Genomic DNA, 17,668 nt, shown 5'->3' on the forward strand with positions numbered 1-17,668 from the left:
TTATTATTACATCCTTCAAAATCATTATTTATCTGTAATTTATCAACCACAAACTAACATAAATATAGCCTGTAAAAAATAAGTATGGGTGTGTACGTGTGGATAGTCATTTTTTGTACGTGTGGTATGTTTTTCTTCTACGTCGTAATTATATATTTTTTTCAATTTGGATCCCGGACACGGTTTAGACACATATTGATCTAAACTATTAAGAAACAGAAGACGTAATTAATGTTCATAATTATCACTTCTATTCCTATTGTCACTTTTATTCCTACGTCATTAATATATATATCATTTCTAAAAATACCTATCAAATAATATTCACAATTTATTTATCCAATAATGTCATACAGCAGTATTTATAATCATGTCTATCAAATAATATTTATAATTGTGTTCATTTAATTATGGCTGATTTCGACAGCCATTAGAACAACGACTACGTTCTCGCCATTAGAACAACAAGTACGATATCGAAATATTGTCTGATTTGAAACATTGTGGAATTCCGTCATAATTTTGTCTTTAAAAGACGTTTTAGAGGATAGAGGGAAGTAAAAATATTTAAATTTTGTTAACTCCCGAACGATGTGAGACTTATTGAGTGTACTAGGACTAGAGATGGCAAATAAACCCGTGCCCGTGGGTATCACCCGAACCCGTCCCCGTTTTGACGGGGAATCCCCGCTTTGACTGGGTATGGGTATGGGTATGGGTAATACCCGAAATTTTCAACTGGGGATGGGGATGGGGATGGGATATATATATACCCGCCCAAATACCCGTCCCCGCTTAAATTACTAAACTATTTATAATTTATTAAATAATCTAAAAAATATATATAAATAAATAATATATTTACACATAAAATATAATATAATATAATATAATATAATATATAGTATATATACATATAAATAAAATATACTTTATATATATATATATATATATATATATATATATTTACACATATACATGTAATATAATATAATATAATATATAATATACATATAATATATACATAATAATATAATATATATATAATATATACGTATAAAACAAATTAATCATTTAACTAGTGAGATCTTTTATAAACAAATTTATAACATTACAAATTTATAAAAATTTAAAATATATATATATATATATATATATATATATATATAAAGCATAAAATATCTACGCATATACATATAATATATATACATAATAATATAATATATATTATATTTATATTATTATATAATATAATATAATATATACTTAAAATAAATATATATCTATAAATATATATATATATATATATATATATATAACATAAGATATCCACACATATAATATATATACATAGTAATAATAATATAATATATAATATAATATAATATATATAAATAATTATATATATATATATATACATAAGATATCCACACATATAATATATATATACATAGTAATATAATATATAATATATATAAATATAATATATATATATATATATATATATATATATACATATTTCTCATTCTCTTTGTTTTTTGTTATACACTTTGTTTACTCTCTCAATTGTCTGGTTTGTTTTTCAAGATTTAATTTTGAAGGTAATTTTTCTTCTTCTTATTACATAATTTTTACTCTCTGTACATGGTTATGTTCAAATAGGTGTTCCTCAATTTCATTCTATGAAATAATTTTTAGGTTACACATTTGATTATCTTTATTTATTTATTTATTTTCATGAAAATGTTTGACTCTTATTTTGTAGCTCTTCTTTTTGTTACTTTGGTTATACACTTTTTTACTCTCTTTTAATTGTTTGGCTTGTTCTTTAAGGTTTAAGCAGATCTTCAAGGTACTTTTCCTTTTATCATAATCTTAATTATACATTTTTTTTCCGTTATGTTATGTTCAAATGGATATTCTCAAATTTGGGTCACACATTTAATTATCTTTACTCCTTTATGATAATTTTATTTATTATTTATTTTTTGTTTCATGATAATGTTTAATTCTCAATTTTAAGTGCTCAATTGCATAAATCCTTAATTTAATTCAAGATCAAAAGATGAAGAATCTATGTTTAAATTTGAATTATTATTAATTTAATTTTGTTATTTGTGCTATTTCGTTTAAGTGGTATAATATAAATTTTTAATAGTATAAAAAATATTTGAAATATTTTTAAACTTGATTATTGGTTTTCCTTTTATATTTTGTTAAAAAAGAAATTAACCTTTTTACTTTGTTTGATTTTTTTTTGTTACGTATGTTAGTTTCTAGAGAAAATGAGCACAGGAGATCAAGATTTGCAGGTACCAAGTCCACCACAGTGTTCACAACAACCAACTCCCTTTCAAAGTTCCAATAATGACAGTCAATCTCCATTGAATCCATCTACGCAAACACCTTCAGAAGTTCATGATGAAATACATTCAACAACACAAGTAGAGCCTGAGAAAGGGAAATTGAAAAGTGTTGTGTGGGAACACTTTGAAAAGATAAAAGTTGAAGGAAAAGGGGGACAAAAAACACTTTTTTCTAAGATTTCAAGTGGCAAAAAGGAATTGGCTTGTGGAGCTTATAATGAAGAAAATGCCAAGAGGGAACTTGCAACAATGATTATATTGCATGAATATCCATTGTCAATAGTGGACCATATTGGTTTTATTAGATTCGTGACAACAATTCAACCATTATTTCAACTTCCTTCACGAAATACGATAAAGAAAGAGATACTCGGCATCTATGAACATGAAAAACAAGTTGTTATGAAGTTGATAGATACAAATAAAGGAAGAATAGCAATTACATCGGATATGTGGACTGCAAGCAATCAAAAGAAAGGGTATATGTCTATCACAGCTCACTATATTGATGACAATTGGACATTGCAAAATACAATTTTGAGGTACACCTTTTTTAATTTATAAATTTTCCAGTAATTTTTTTTATGCACCTCTAGAAAGATTATATGTCTTACAAAATATTGCTTAATTTATAGGTTCATTTATGTTCCCGCACCTCACACAGCTGATCGACTTTGCAATGTATTAGTTGATTGTTTGTTCGATTGGAATATTGATACAAAATTGTCTACTATCACTTTAGACAACTGCAGCACAAATGATAGCATGATTGAAAAAATTAAGGATAAGTTGAAGTTGGACACACTCATTAAGAAAGGGTCTTTGCTTCATATGCGTTGTTCAGCACATATCCTTAATTTGATTGTGAAAGAAGGGTTAGCCGTCCTAAAAGAAGGGGTGGAAAAAATTCGAGAAAGTGTAGCATATTGGACAGCAACTCCTAAAAGAATGGAAAAATTTGAGGAAACAGCTAGACAATTGCGAATTTCTTTCACTAAAAAGTTAAGTTTGGATTGCCCAACTAGATGGAATTCTACTTACAAGATGCTTGATATTGCCATATGTTATAAGGATGTGTTTTTTAGGTTAAAGCAACGTGAAGCTCAATACACTTCTTTGCCAACTGATATGCAGTGGGAATTTGCAAAGGATGTTTGTCGAAGGCTAAAATTATTTAATGACATCACAGAAATCATTTCTGGCTCCAAATACCCAACTGCCAACATCTTTTTCCCAAAGATTTGTGAGATCAAGATTGCAATAAATGATTGGGTTAAATCTCCTGAGATAACCATTCAAAATATGGCAATACAAATGTTAAAGAAATTTGAAAGTTACTGGAGTGTTATTCATGATATATTGGCAATTGCTTCAGTTTTAGATCCAAGGTACAAGATGGACATGTTAGAATATTATTTTTATAAATTGTATGGTAATGATTTTGATCTGAAACTTAGTAGGATTCGTCAAATGTGCTATGATTTGGTTTTGGAATATCAATCAAAAAAGAATGAAACTTCTTCTTATAGAGCTACATCATTGGAGTTGGGAAAGGATGTTGATAATGATGCGAATGAATTTTTAGAGTTTATGGCAAAAAAGAAAAAATCTAGAACTACAGTTATGAAAACAGAGTTGGATTATTACTTGGAAGAAGATAATTTGCCGGTTACACAAGAATTTGATATCCTATCATGGTGGAAAACAAATGGGTTAAAGTTTCCAACCCTTCAAGCAATTGCAAGGGATGTTTTAGCTATTCCAATAACAACTGTAGCTTCTGAATCTGCTTTTAGTACTGGTGGTCAGATATTAACTTCTCACCGTAGTCGACTTCATCATATTACTATAGAGGCTTTGATGTGTACAAGAAGTTGGATATGGAACTCAAACCATCTAGGTAAGTTACTCAAATTTATTAATATTTTTTGTTAGTATTTTTTGTGAATTCTCATCTAATATTCTACATTTGGTGTTTGTAGGTGTTAAAAAATTAAAAGGAAAAGATGTTCTCATGAGTGAAAATGAATCTGATGAAGAAGGTACATTATATTCTAGTAATTAAAATTTTCAATTTCAATTATTATATCATATCTAATTTTTCATTTTTTTTCTATGTGTAGGTGGATCGAATGCAAATGAAACCACTGATCATTTGTAAAATTAATAAATATTTTGGTTATTATAAAATTTTAGTAATGTGTAATTTTTTAGCTTTTATATAATTATTTGAATTTTATTTAGTTGTTATTTGATACTTTAATTTGAGATTTATACTATTATAATATTTTTCTTAATATTTGACATCATGAAAATCAAAAAGAGTATGTTATTTTAATATTGAATATTTTGATAGTATCATGATTCCGTTGGTGTGATTTTTAAATTTTTTTTATAAAAAATATTTAATTGATATATGGAACAATAAAAAAATGGGTATGGGTATGGGTATAAGAAAATACCCGTTACCCGGTGGGGATGGGGATGGGTCAAAAGTTGTATACCCGTTGGGTTTGGGGATGGGGATGGGGATGAATTTTTATTATGGGGATGGGGATGGGATCATGATACCCGTACCCGCCCCGCCCCGTTGCCATCCCTAACTAGGACATCATCTAATTAATAATAAATAATTATAATAATAATATTTTAATATAAACACTTAGCACACATCCCCATCATATGAAATTTAAGAGACGTTTTATCTATAATTTTATTCACTAGTGTTTGATGGAACGCAAATTAGTTTTTAAAAGAAATTATAGTAAATAAATTATCAGCGGACTTGTTTTTGTCAACATTTCAATAAAAAAAAATCATTTTTAGATACAATTCCAATGGCCTAAAACACTATTGCCAGTCACTTTCCATCTTATATGAAATCGAAAAGCTTAGCATGTGACTGGGTGCAATGTGAACGTTGAAGCGTAAAACTAATATCAGTTGCTTCTGGTCTTTTGGTTATGTGTGTTAAAATTGATAATGTATTTTTAGGTAATACCTAAAAATATTTAGTTCAAAAATGTAAAGATTAATCCGTGATATATATCCTAACATCATTGACAAATTCTCCAACCGTACGTGGGCGCCGTGGATATTTCAAATTAACAAACATAAATAAATATTTTATTTTAACATTTTAAATACCCAAGTAACATTATTTAATTATTATTATTTCTATTATTTTCTTAACAAAATATTATAGTTTTTATTATGAAAATATTTGAGTTCTCTATTATTTTTAGATCAAGTGAGGTATAGTTTACTTTTATTTTTGATAAGTTTATATATTATATTTTCTCATATATTGTTATATGATCATGGTTATTGAGAAATTGTGATTTCATATGCTTATATGACATTAAGTCTTACACATATAAGACTTTTGACACCATTTTAATCTCAACACCTACCTTAAGGCAATAGTATAATGAGTCTTTATTCTTATATAGTGTTTAACTTTGTTTATTATATTCAATGTGAAACTTTGACTCAAACTTGGACTATTTCGAACAATTTTCAATACATTTTATTTTATAATATATATTATTGTTTGTTAAAAATATGAATAATTTGTAATTTATAAAATCAAAAGGCTTTCACTAACATTAAATTGATTTTGGCCACCCAGTCATCACATTCTGGTTCGCCCGTTTGGGACAATCCCCACAAATTTATGGTACTCTTTATATATAAGTGGGACAATTAAGCACATGTGAAGAGCAACACCAAAGCCATACTCCAAAGACTCTCATTTGCCTCTTGCAACCATGGTGTTCCTAACAGCTAATCTTCACTTCGTCTTGTTTCCCCTAATGGCTCAAGGCCACATGATCCCTATGGTGGATATTGCAAGAATATTGGCTCGCCGTGGTGTAGTTGTTACCATATTCACCACCCCAAAAAATGCATCGCGTTTCAATTCAGTTCTTTCTCGTGCTGTTTCATCTGGTCTTCAAATCCGACTTGTACAACTCCATTTTCCGACAAAAGAAGCAGGACTACCTGAAGGGTGTGAGAATTTCGACATGATAACAACACCTGCGGATATGATGAACAAAATGGTTCATGCCATCAACATGCTTCAGAACTCAGCAGAGGAATTGTTTGAAACACTAACACCAAAACCAAGTTGCATAATCTCTGACTTTTGCATTCCTTGGACTGCTCAAGTAGCTGAAAAGCATCATATTCCAAGGATTTCGTTCCACGGATTTTCTTGCTTCGCCCACCATTGTTTGCACCAGCTACAAATTTCAGAGGTTTGTGAAAGCATTAGTTCAGAATCCGAGTATTTCACCATTCCTGGCATACCTGACGAAATTCAAGTTACCAAAGAGCAGATACCTATGATTGTCACAACATCAAATGATGAAAAAATATTTATGGAGCAGATACGCGATGCTGAAATGAAGTCATACGGGGCAATCATAAATACTTTTGAAGAGTTGGAGAAAGCATATGTGAGGGATTACAGGAAGGCGAGAAACGATAATCTTTGGTGCTTTGGTCCACTTTCATTATGTAACAAAGATAGTTTAGATAAGGCTGAAAGAGGCAAGCAGGCCTCAATTAATGAGAGTCATTGCTTGAAGTGGCTAGATTTGCAGCAACCCAAGTCTGTGGTGTATGTTTGTTTTGGAAGCTTATGCAACTTGATTCCTTCACAGCTTGTGGAGTTGGCCTTGGCCTTGGAGGATACAAAAAGGCCATTTGTATGGGTTATTAGGGAGGGAAGTCAATTCCAAGAACTAGAAAAGTGGATCTCTGAAGAAGGGTTTGAGGAAAGGACCAAAGGAAGAGGCCTTATAATTGGAGGTTGGGCACCACAGGTAACAATATTATCACACCCTTCCATTGGAGGATTCTTAACACACTGTGGTTGGAATTCAACACTTGAAGGGATAAGTGTTGGAGTGCCACTTGTTACTTGGCCTCTATTCTCTGATCAGTTTTTAAATCAGAAGCTTGTTACTGATGTGTTGAAGATTGGGGTGAGCGTTGGGGTAGAAGTTCCATTGAAATGGGGAGAGGAAGAGAAGATGGGTGTGATGGTGAAGAAGGATGATATTAAGAGGGCGATATGCATGGTGATGGATGAAGATGAAGGAGAAAGCAAAGAGAGAAGAGAAAGGGTAAGAAAATTGTGTGAAATGGGAAAGAGGGCTGTTGAAGAAGGAGGCTCTTCTTTTCTTGATATCACTTTGGTTATCCAGGACATCATGCAGCAACAACAATCAAGTACCTAAATTTGACGCACGCTTGAAGAGTCGCAATTTACATCCAAGGTTAAATTTTGTTTTAACTTTTTTACTCATATATTTTGCATAATGTAAGTTGCATGTCCTTTTCGCTGTACTAAATGCCTTTGCTCTTCCTCTTATTAAGGCAATGCAAGCACACTATTTCTCTGATATTATATCATGAATATAAAAATTTCTACTTTCCTTTATTTTTTAATAATTTATCTTTTAAATTATTTGATATAATAAAATACAAAATTCTATATATTTCCTCCTTCAATTCTTTAATATTTGTTTTTCATATTATTATTAATATAACAAAATAAAAAATTTCATATTTGTTTAATAGTCCTCTTCAAGATAAATTATTGATTGTTTCAAACTTGAAAAGTGGAAAAGAAATTATGTATATAACAACACTGTAAATATATGATTTATTTTATCATAATTTTATATCTAATGATTTTGCTGGGGATGTAAACTTAATATATCCTTTATCCAGTCATACAATACAATTGGTGCACTATGCATGTGTAGTGGTTGATTGTCACAATAATGAATATATATCATCATAAATTCACAATTTATATCTCACTAAAAATAGTACAGTTAATGAGAAGAGACCCTCGTCTTATTCATGAAGAAGAGATCATTATTATGCAAATCTTATAGACAAAAATTGTTACTATATATGTAGGACTCTTCAACGTAGTATAATAAGTTCCTGATGAGTCTTTTTGACAAAGATGGAAAAGATACAATATCAATCAATAAGTTTTTAAATCTTTTACAAAGGATTATAGAAAAGATATAATGTTAATAAAACATCAATCTAACTTATATATAAGGGTCGACACCTTCGACTTTCTTATATTTATTCATATAAAACTAATGTGTTTCACTGTTATGTTTTACTGTCATGAGACTCCTTTATAATGTGTTTTTTTCGTTTCAAACCATTATCCTCTAAATTTTGATGAGATGGTGTAGTATGAGATGGTGTAATATACTGTAGAAGAAAATAAATTTAATGACATAAAACATAGAGCACTTGTGAAATTTATATGGGATTATAGTAATTAAAATAAAAATATATGCAACAATTATAAAATTGATTGACAAATGAACCACATATATGAAAATAATTAATCATGTGAAAATCTCATATTATCTCACATATCATATATTTTGGAAATTTCCAACTTTCTCCCACTTGGTCCATTTATCCCATTATCAATCAATACATGAAACTAAATATAAGGATCATAGTGACATGTCCTCCAAAATTGAGTATTATCTCCCGTGTATCACAATATATCAAGTCTCTCATCAAAGACTATTAACTATAATCAATAAACCATATGTTTATTCTGGGTCAAATGAAATTTCTCAAAATAAACAAATATGTGGACAACAAAATGAGAAAAATTGAATAAGAGTTTTATCAAAGTAAGAAATAATGATTGGTATAACATGGAACCAATTCCTATTTGTGCTAAATGATCCTTAAAATTCTTTAATTGCATAGGCCTACTTTTTGCTGCTTTAAAATATAGCTCCACTAGTTAGCATAAAAACATAACTAGATGTTGATTTTCTAGTATTACTGCAACCAGCCAAATCTAAATAGAAGTAGCCTATCACCTATAAACTAACATTTTTTTTCTGTATATGAGCCTGAAATCCTTTAATCCTTGAAGATATTTGATAACCTTATTTGCATCTTTCTAGTGGTCAACACCTGGATTACTCTGATATCTAATGAATGGATGAATGACTGAATGAATCTAATGACTATTATGTTTTACCAATGCAAACACGTCTTAGTGAATGAATCCAGTGACATAAAACTTCATATGGACTAAAGTCTTACTCAATTCATTCAACCAAATGATAAAATTATTATACTATTATGTTTTATCGATGTAAACACGCGTCTTAATGAATGAATCTAGTGACATAAAACTTGTTTGTGTTTACTCAATTACACTTATCTAACCAACTAATAAAATTATTAAACTATATCCTTTACTCAATTCCTGTGGGCAATTTGAGAAATATAATCTAATATTTCATCCTAATTAATCATATAGATGTAAGAATATTCTTATGGGTAAAAATTCATCATATCACATATAATTAACTACAATTAATTTATTATGTGATTATAAATATCAATCAATTAGAGATGTTTAGGCTACTCTCTTCCTTATTAAAAATATATCCACCATTCAATCATCTAAAAATAAATATTTGCATCAACATTATTTATATTGCAAAAAAATTGAATAATAATATTCACGTTTATAAATTAATTATACAACATATAATTTATATTAACATACATTACATAGAGAATCTTATAGTATGTACAAAACCTGTAGTTAGGGATGACAACGGAGCAGGACGGGGACAGGTTTCGCTATCCCATACTCATCCCTGTAAAAAAAATGCATCTCCATCCCCATATCTAAACCCAACGGGTATCAAGCTTTTGTCTCATCCTCATCCCCACCAGGTAACGGGTATAATTTCGTATCCATACCCGTACCCATTTTCTTAATACTTTATATTAATTTTAATTAATTTTTATAAAATAAAAAAAAATTATGGTAAAGGAAACATAAAATTATCAAATATTCAATATTATGAGGATGGTTGTTTCTTCGATATCAAATACTTTGAAATAAATTATAATTGCTTACATTTTAGATTAGAATACCAAATAAAATTTCATGAGAACCAAAACATTTATTAAATTTGCAAACATTAGTGAAACCTAGTTGATAAAATTTAAATATATTTTAAAAAAAAATATAAGAGGAAAAGAAATATTCATATTAAAATATATTTTAAATGTTTGTTTACTTCAATTTTTTAAATTATAATGAATCTCTTTTATATACATTAATAAAAGTTATAATATATCACTTGATCAAAATGATGCAAAGAACAAATAATAAATATAATAATAAATTTTTAACATAGATCTTGTATCTTTTGAACTCCAATATATGCTAATGGTGATAAAAAAATATTCATGCCAACTACATTAAATTTTTATATTGTAGTAAATAAAAATTATTTATACAATTATAGTGAAAAAATTAAAGTATGATTGTAATGTGTTAGAAAATAAAAAATAATTAGATAAAATTTCTCGAAATAGTATTCTACATGATGAAAATAAACAAAAAATAAAAATATTAAAAAATTAACAAATGTGTGTCTTATAAACAATTTGGAGACTATTCAAAAGAATCGTACAAAAGGAAAAAACAAATGTATAATCAAGGGATGATAAGATGAAAAATATCTTAGAGATCTAAGAAAACTTTTCAAATATCAACATATATACTCAATAGTTGAGAAATAAAAAAAATTATTTTAGCGAAACAAAAAAGTTTTTCAAATGAAACAAAAATTAATAATAATAAGTAAATAATTTTTTTATATTACCTATTAAATGAAAGGTTTATGTTATTAAACACTTAAATTGAGAGTATTAAACATTCTCATGTAAAAGAAAAATATACAATAAATAAAAATATTAAAAAATAATAGAAATATTCAAATGTTAGAGATAATTTTTTTTAATTGACATACATCATTTTAACATAATTACATAAATGTTATGATAAGATAAAAAATATATTGGCAATGCGATTGAGTTTCATGACAAACCAAATAATTAGAAAAAATAAAAACTAAAAAGTATATATATATATATATATATGGTTACTTAATTAATTTTGAATATTTTAATAATTTAAACGAGGATATGGCGGGGATGGGTATTATGGCGGGAATATGTACATCCCCATCCTCATCCCCATACCCAATTGAAAAAATCGGGAATTCTTCATACCCATACCCATTCAATGCGGGGATTCTCCGTCAAAACAGGGAGGGATTCGGGCAATACCCATGGGGACGGGTTTATTTGCCATCTCTACCTGTAGTACATACAAAACATATATTACCTAAAAAAAAACTTATTGTATATAGAAACCTTATAGTACGTAAACATATATTATGTATAGAAACTTAAAGAACATATTATAGTAAGTACAGAAATATAAAAACATATATTACGTACAAAAAATTATAATACATATAAACCTTATAGCCACGGCTCCCCCATTTTTTTTTTTGATTTTTTTTATATATATTTATATATTTTTTAAATTATATTTATATATTATTTATATTAAGTTTATATTATGAAAAATTATAATAAAAGATAAAATAAAAAAATTTAATGGAGACATTGATTTATAAAAGAGATTAGGATTTTTTTTTCGTCATAAGATCTTTCTACCATGTAAATTATGATGAAAGTGTGTGAAGAGAAATAAATACAAAGGGATAGATTGGGAAATAGAGGTTGAAAAACACATAAATTGAGATTGAAGTATACATTATTGCATGATCTCTCAGATCAAGGTTAATATTTTATTATGATTTCTGTATGTTAAATTTATGATTTTTTTAGAATGTTTATCCCAAATTAAGTTGATCCCAAATTAATAAAACCCTAATTATGATTTTAGGGATTCTTTTATGAAATTGGTATGAACCCTAGTTATAATTTTTTCCATATTATTATAATCCTTAATTGTGAAATTTAGGGATTTTGTGTTTTTTGTTGACTATGGTAAATTTTTTTAAAAGTTTTGAATTCATACGGTGTTGCTTTTTTAATTAAAGTGGTATGAGTTTTGTTATGTTTTGCATTGTGATTTGTGAATATAAATTTTATTTTTTTTAGATAGGCGAGAGATGATAAATTTATATTAGAAAGATTATGATAAAAAGTAAAAAAATTGATTCTCTTTTTTTTAAGAGGTAGGTTTTATGAGAACCAAGAATTCAAGACAATAAAAAACAAATATCTAAAGTTCTTAGAGTTATAATATAATGAATTTAAAAATTCATTACAACGCGAGAAAAACGGTCTCAAATTTGACAATATCATAAAATCAAATTGATAAGGTACGAAGAGTTTATCTAAAATGGTATTCATGGTTTGGTATCATAAAATAATAGCATGATATAATAGTGAATGATAGTAATATTTTTTTTTAAATTCTACTATTATGTGTGCTTATTTTAAGCAGAGAAAATGAAGAGAAAAGATGAAAAGCTTTTTTTCTAACTAAAAAAATTATATATAACAAATCTATTTGGCTCCCCTATATTTTTTGTCCAAGTTCCGCCACTGCTTATAGTACATACAAAACTTATGGTACACAAGCTTATAGTATGGTACGATATAAACCTTATATAGTATGTACAAAAACTTATAGTACATAAGTTTATAGTATATATCATTTAAAAGGAATAATCATATGTCAATCCTTAATTGACTAAGACAGTAACTCAAACAGAACACACTACTTAACCATCACATCATACTATAAAAGATTTCACGTTAAAAGATAAATATAAAATAAAGTCATATATTCCTTATTATTGTAACAAAATAAAATGTGCAATTTTAATTCATCTTTTGCCTCAAAATAATCCATGTACCCACTATCCAAGAATGATGTCAATTGTGAGATCAAGTGACAGTGTTTTGCATTACTTGAATACACAAAACAAATATCGGATTCCTATAGCAATTTCGACAAACCTCGAGCGCAATGCGGATGCTTCCAGATCTTTTCAGCATATTAGTCATTGTCACTATCATAAAAATCTTTTAATTTCGTTTCAAACTCTCATATCTAAACTTTGATGCTATAGTATACAGGTTGAAAAAAGTAAGTTTGATGATCCAAAGCACAAAGCACATGTGAAATATAAAGATCTTTGTCTATCAGAGAATAATTGTTATAATAATTATTGTCAATAATATGAGATTACAGTATAAAAATTTATGTCACAATTATAAAATTAATTGACAAATAAATTACATCTATAAAAATAATTAATTATGTGAATATATCATATTATTCCACGTATATACAAAATTTCCAAACAATTAAATCTAAAACTTACTTAAACTTGAATTTTCATCTATTCTCGACCTCTGTAACTATTTACAGTAGAAAATTGTCATTGTTTAACTTGCTTACGTATCATAATAGCTTTGGGAACGTGTAAATTGTTTGATGTGTCCAAATTATTTTCTGAAAGAAAAAAAAAAAATCAGTCCCAAAACCGTAGTCTCAAGCCCATTTGAAAACTAAGTGCCTATAAAACTGATCTAAAACCCAATTCTTTATATTTCTAACGACTTTAAAACCGGTTTCGAGAAACTCTCAGAATCATCTTTCTCATTCCATCAAATTGCTTTTCCTCTACCGTGCACCAAATCACTTCACCATATTTAAAGTTTCAAATCGAATTGTCCTTACCAAATCAAGAAATGTCATATCCTATTACGATTCCTGGGTTCTTCATACATTTTTACATTTTTATGCTATATGAAAATTTTCAAGCTCTGGAACGTAGTTGGAGCATAACATTTTGCATATATGTAAGATTGTGTTAATAGCCAGCATCTTTAGAAGTTTGATTTTTATTGAAAAGATAAGAAAAATACTTTAAAATATTCTTTCCGATTTAAAAGTATAGACTAATTTAGGATTAATAATCATAGCTACAATATTAGTAATTAATGTTAAAAATTAATTTAAAATTTAATTCATAAATCAGTATATTTTGTATTAATATTAGAGATTAACTTAAATACCAACTACTTTAATATTATAAATAATTTCTAATTTAATCGATATAATAATTTAATTAATTAATTTTATCTCTAAATTTAGTTGTTAATAATTTTTGGAACATGTCAGAAAATCATATTTCACTGCACAAAAAATTATTGAATAATGATCAATTTTAATAATAAAAAGTAATTATTTATTATAATGATCAATTTAGATATAAATCTATAAATTAGAAATTATTCATAATTAAAATAGTTTCAAAAAATTATAAATGGTGTCGAGATATTGTAACTAAAATAGTTTCTATTATAAATTAGTCTCTAAATTAATATTAGTTTCTAATATTTTGGCTAAAATAATTCATTTTTAATTAAAAAAATAATATTTAAACATATTTTTTATTACTAAAATAGATCATTATTTAAGATTTTAATTATACTATTTATTATAAAATATATTTTAATAAGAAATAGGATAAAATCTTTTTTACTGTGACAACTCATTTATTATATAATTTCCCTACTAATAAGTATGTCTCAAAATTTTAGTAAAGCAACGTTCATCTTTTAAATATGCGTAATACTTTTATAATTATAACCATATTAAATTATGTATTATTTATATTATTTTAATATATATATATATATATATTTTATAACCCTATTAATAATTATTGTATAAATATATAATATTTTAGTATATTATTATGTTTTTCTCAAAAATTATTGTTTTCACATTACATTTAAAGGATTTTAAAGGTTGTTAGATGTATGAAATAACCAAAAATGTCAAAATTCTTTAACCAATAATAAAAGTTTACGAGTGAACAAAGATATTTACGATAATTAGGTTCAAATTATACTCTTCAATAATAGAATTTAGATTGATTTTAGGCAAGTGAATATATTACAAATTCTCAATATATCTACTTTCACTTTGGAAAATTGATTAGAAGTTCTAATCTATTTTTGAAAATAGAGAAAGAGGAAGAAAAATAAAATTGATGATATACACCCATGAGAAGAGTTATCTTCAGCTAAGCTATGAAGATTAAATAAGTCTAGTTTACGAATTAGAATGGATTTATTGTAAGAAGATATGATTTGAAATCCAGGGGACAAAAAGCTAAAAATACATGACTCAGAAGTGGTACACAATCCTATGTTACGTAAGTGCTTACGTGAACATTCACTGATACATCGATGCCTATATATTACTTACAAATCAACTACATGAGCCAATCGAAGTCATTGTATTGTGATTTGTACCTTGTCATTACCGCAAAAGCATGCCTTCGCAAGAACGAAAGCCACACTTTGTCCTGTTTCCATTGATGGCCCAAGGCCACATGATCCCCATGATGGACATCGCAAAAATACTGGTCCATCGCAACATCACTGTGACAGTAGTCACAACTCCACACAATGCAACACGTTTCACCTCAATCTTTGATCGTTATGTTGAATCCGGCTTTCCCATTAGATTAGTTCAAGTTCAATTCCCATGTGAAGAAGCAGGAGTACCTGATGGGTGTGAGAATCTCGACATGATACCTTCACTGGGCACAGCCACAGGTTTTTTCCAAGCAACAAGCCTTCTGCAACAACCGGTGGAAAAACTGTTTGAAGAGTTAACACCAGCCCCAAGCTGCGTCATATCTGATATGTGTTTGCCATACACATCCCATATCGCCAAAAAATTCAATATTCCAAGGATTTCTTTTGGCGGAGTAAGTTGCTTTTTTATTCTGTGTAAGCATAATATGGCAATCTATAATGTTCTGGAGAGTGTAACGTCTGAGTCCGATTCCTTTGTTGTGCCCGGTATCGCTGACAAAATTGAAATCACCAAAGCACAGTCTGCACAACCGATGAATGAAAGCTGGAAATATTTTAGTGGAGAAATTGTGGCTGCTGAAATGGCTACTTACGGGGTAATCATGAATTCTTTTGAAGAGTTGGAGGCAGCGTATGCAAGGGATTACAAGAAGGTGAAAGATGGTAAAGTGTGGTGCATAGGACCTGTGTCTCTTGTTAACAAGGATCACTTGGATAAGGCTCAAAGAGGTAGAGCTTCAGTTGATGAGTCTCAACATGTAAAATGGCTTGATAATCAGAAGGAAGGGAGTGTAATCTATGCATGCCTCGGAAGCCTGTGCAATTTAACAGCACCACAGTTGATAGAGCTTGGTTTGGCCTTGGAAGCATCAGAAAGACCCTTCATTTGGGTTATCAGAGGAGGAAATCATTCAGCAGCATTGGAAAAGTGGATTGAGGAAAACGGATTTGAGGAAAGGACAAGTGGTAGAAGCCTTCTGATTCGGGGTTGGGCACCTCAATTGTTAATATTATCACACCCTGCAATTGGAGGGTTCATAACACACTGTGGTTGGAACTCCACCTTAGAAGCAATATGTGCGGGTGTTCCGATGATTACGTGGCCACTGTTTGCGGATCAGTTCTTGAATGAAAGTTTTGTGGTGCAGGTTCTAAAAGTTGGAGTGAAGGTTGGGGTGGAAATTCAGATGACATGGGGGAAGGAAGAGGAAATTGGCGTGGCAGTGAAAAAGGAAGACGTTGAAAGGGCCATTGTGGAGATAATGGAAGTGACAAGTGAAAGTGAAGAAAGAAGAAAAAGGGTTAGAGAATTGAGTGTGATGGCTGAAAGAGCCGTGGAGAAAGGGGGTTCCTCTCACTCTAATGTCACCTTGCTCATCCAGGATATCATGCAGAAGATCGAGAGAGACGTGTGATCATCTCATTTATACACCAATTTGATGTAAAAGATCATACCTTCAGTTTTTCCCTTATAATTCTCTTTCTATGGAACCATGTTCATCATGATCTTTTTCAAATTTACTAATTATCTTATATCTCTTTGAATACCTACCATGACATCTTTCAAATTTATCTTTATATTTGTGCAAGTCTATAATATTTGAAAATTTATATGGACAGTTCTATCTTTCCGGCTCATTGGTTCAAGAAAAATTTTACTTTTGACAACCTTTTTTCACTTTACATTCCAATAATAAATATATGAAATATTATAATGAAATAATATTGTATACGATTATCCTCATTTCACTAATATATAAGTCCATATAATAGGATATGATTATGTGATTGACTGTCAAATAGATTTCATTTTATTCTTCTTCAATAGAGTACGTAAATCTTTTGTGAAGATACAATTTCATTTTACTCATACAAGCGATTATTTTTCCTAATGATTTTTTTGTTAACGTGACTGAAACTTGAAAGTTTAAATACACTATAGTTAACATAATAAAAATAAACGTCATTTTCATTTTGAGGTTATCGAGCATGGCGTATTGGTTTTACAGTCAAACTTTATGATCACTCGTCTTTTTGCT

At 28.5% G+C, this 17,668-nt stretch overlaps 2 protein-coding genes across 2 annotated transcripts; both read left to right on the forward strand.

Moving 5' to 3' along the window:
- Positions 1-5,997: 5,997 nt before the first annotated feature.
- On the forward strand, positions 5,998-7,818 carry LOC114181040 (UDP-glycosyltransferase 73C2-like). The gene has a single exon (XM_028067363.1). It carries the CDS (start codon positions 6,137-6,139, stop codon positions 7,613-7,615), a length of 1,479 nt encoding a protein of 492 aa, XP_027923164.1. The 5' UTR covers positions 5,998-6,136; the 3' UTR covers positions 7,616-7,818.
- Positions 7,819-15,396: 7,578 nt separating this feature from the next.
- On the forward strand, positions 15,397-17,181 carry LOC114173275 (UDP-glycosyltransferase 73C1-like). The gene has a single exon (XM_028057562.1). It carries the CDS (start codon positions 15,581-15,583, stop codon positions 17,042-17,044), a length of 1,464 nt encoding a protein of 487 aa, XP_027913363.1. The 5' UTR covers positions 15,397-15,580; the 3' UTR covers positions 17,045-17,181.
- Positions 17,182-17,668: the final 487 nt, after the last annotated feature.

This window comes from Vigna unguiculata, chromosome 1 (genome assembly GCF_004118075.2).
Source record: "Vigna unguiculata cultivar IT97K-499-35 chromosome 1, ASM411807v1, whole genome shotgun sequence".
Taxonomy (NCBI): Eukaryota; Viridiplantae; Streptophyta; class Magnoliopsida; order Fabales; family Fabaceae; genus Vigna; species Vigna unguiculata.

Excerpts from the sequence above, each read along its gene's own strand:
- LOC114173275 (XM_028057562.1), top strand. The coding sequence starts at position 15,581 with ATGCCTTCGCAAGAACGAAAGCCACACTTTGTCCTGTTTCCATTGATG.
- LOC114181040 (XM_028067363.1), top strand. The coding sequence starts at position 6,137 with ATGGTGTTCCTAACAGCTAATCTTCACTTCGTCTTGTTTCCCCTAATG.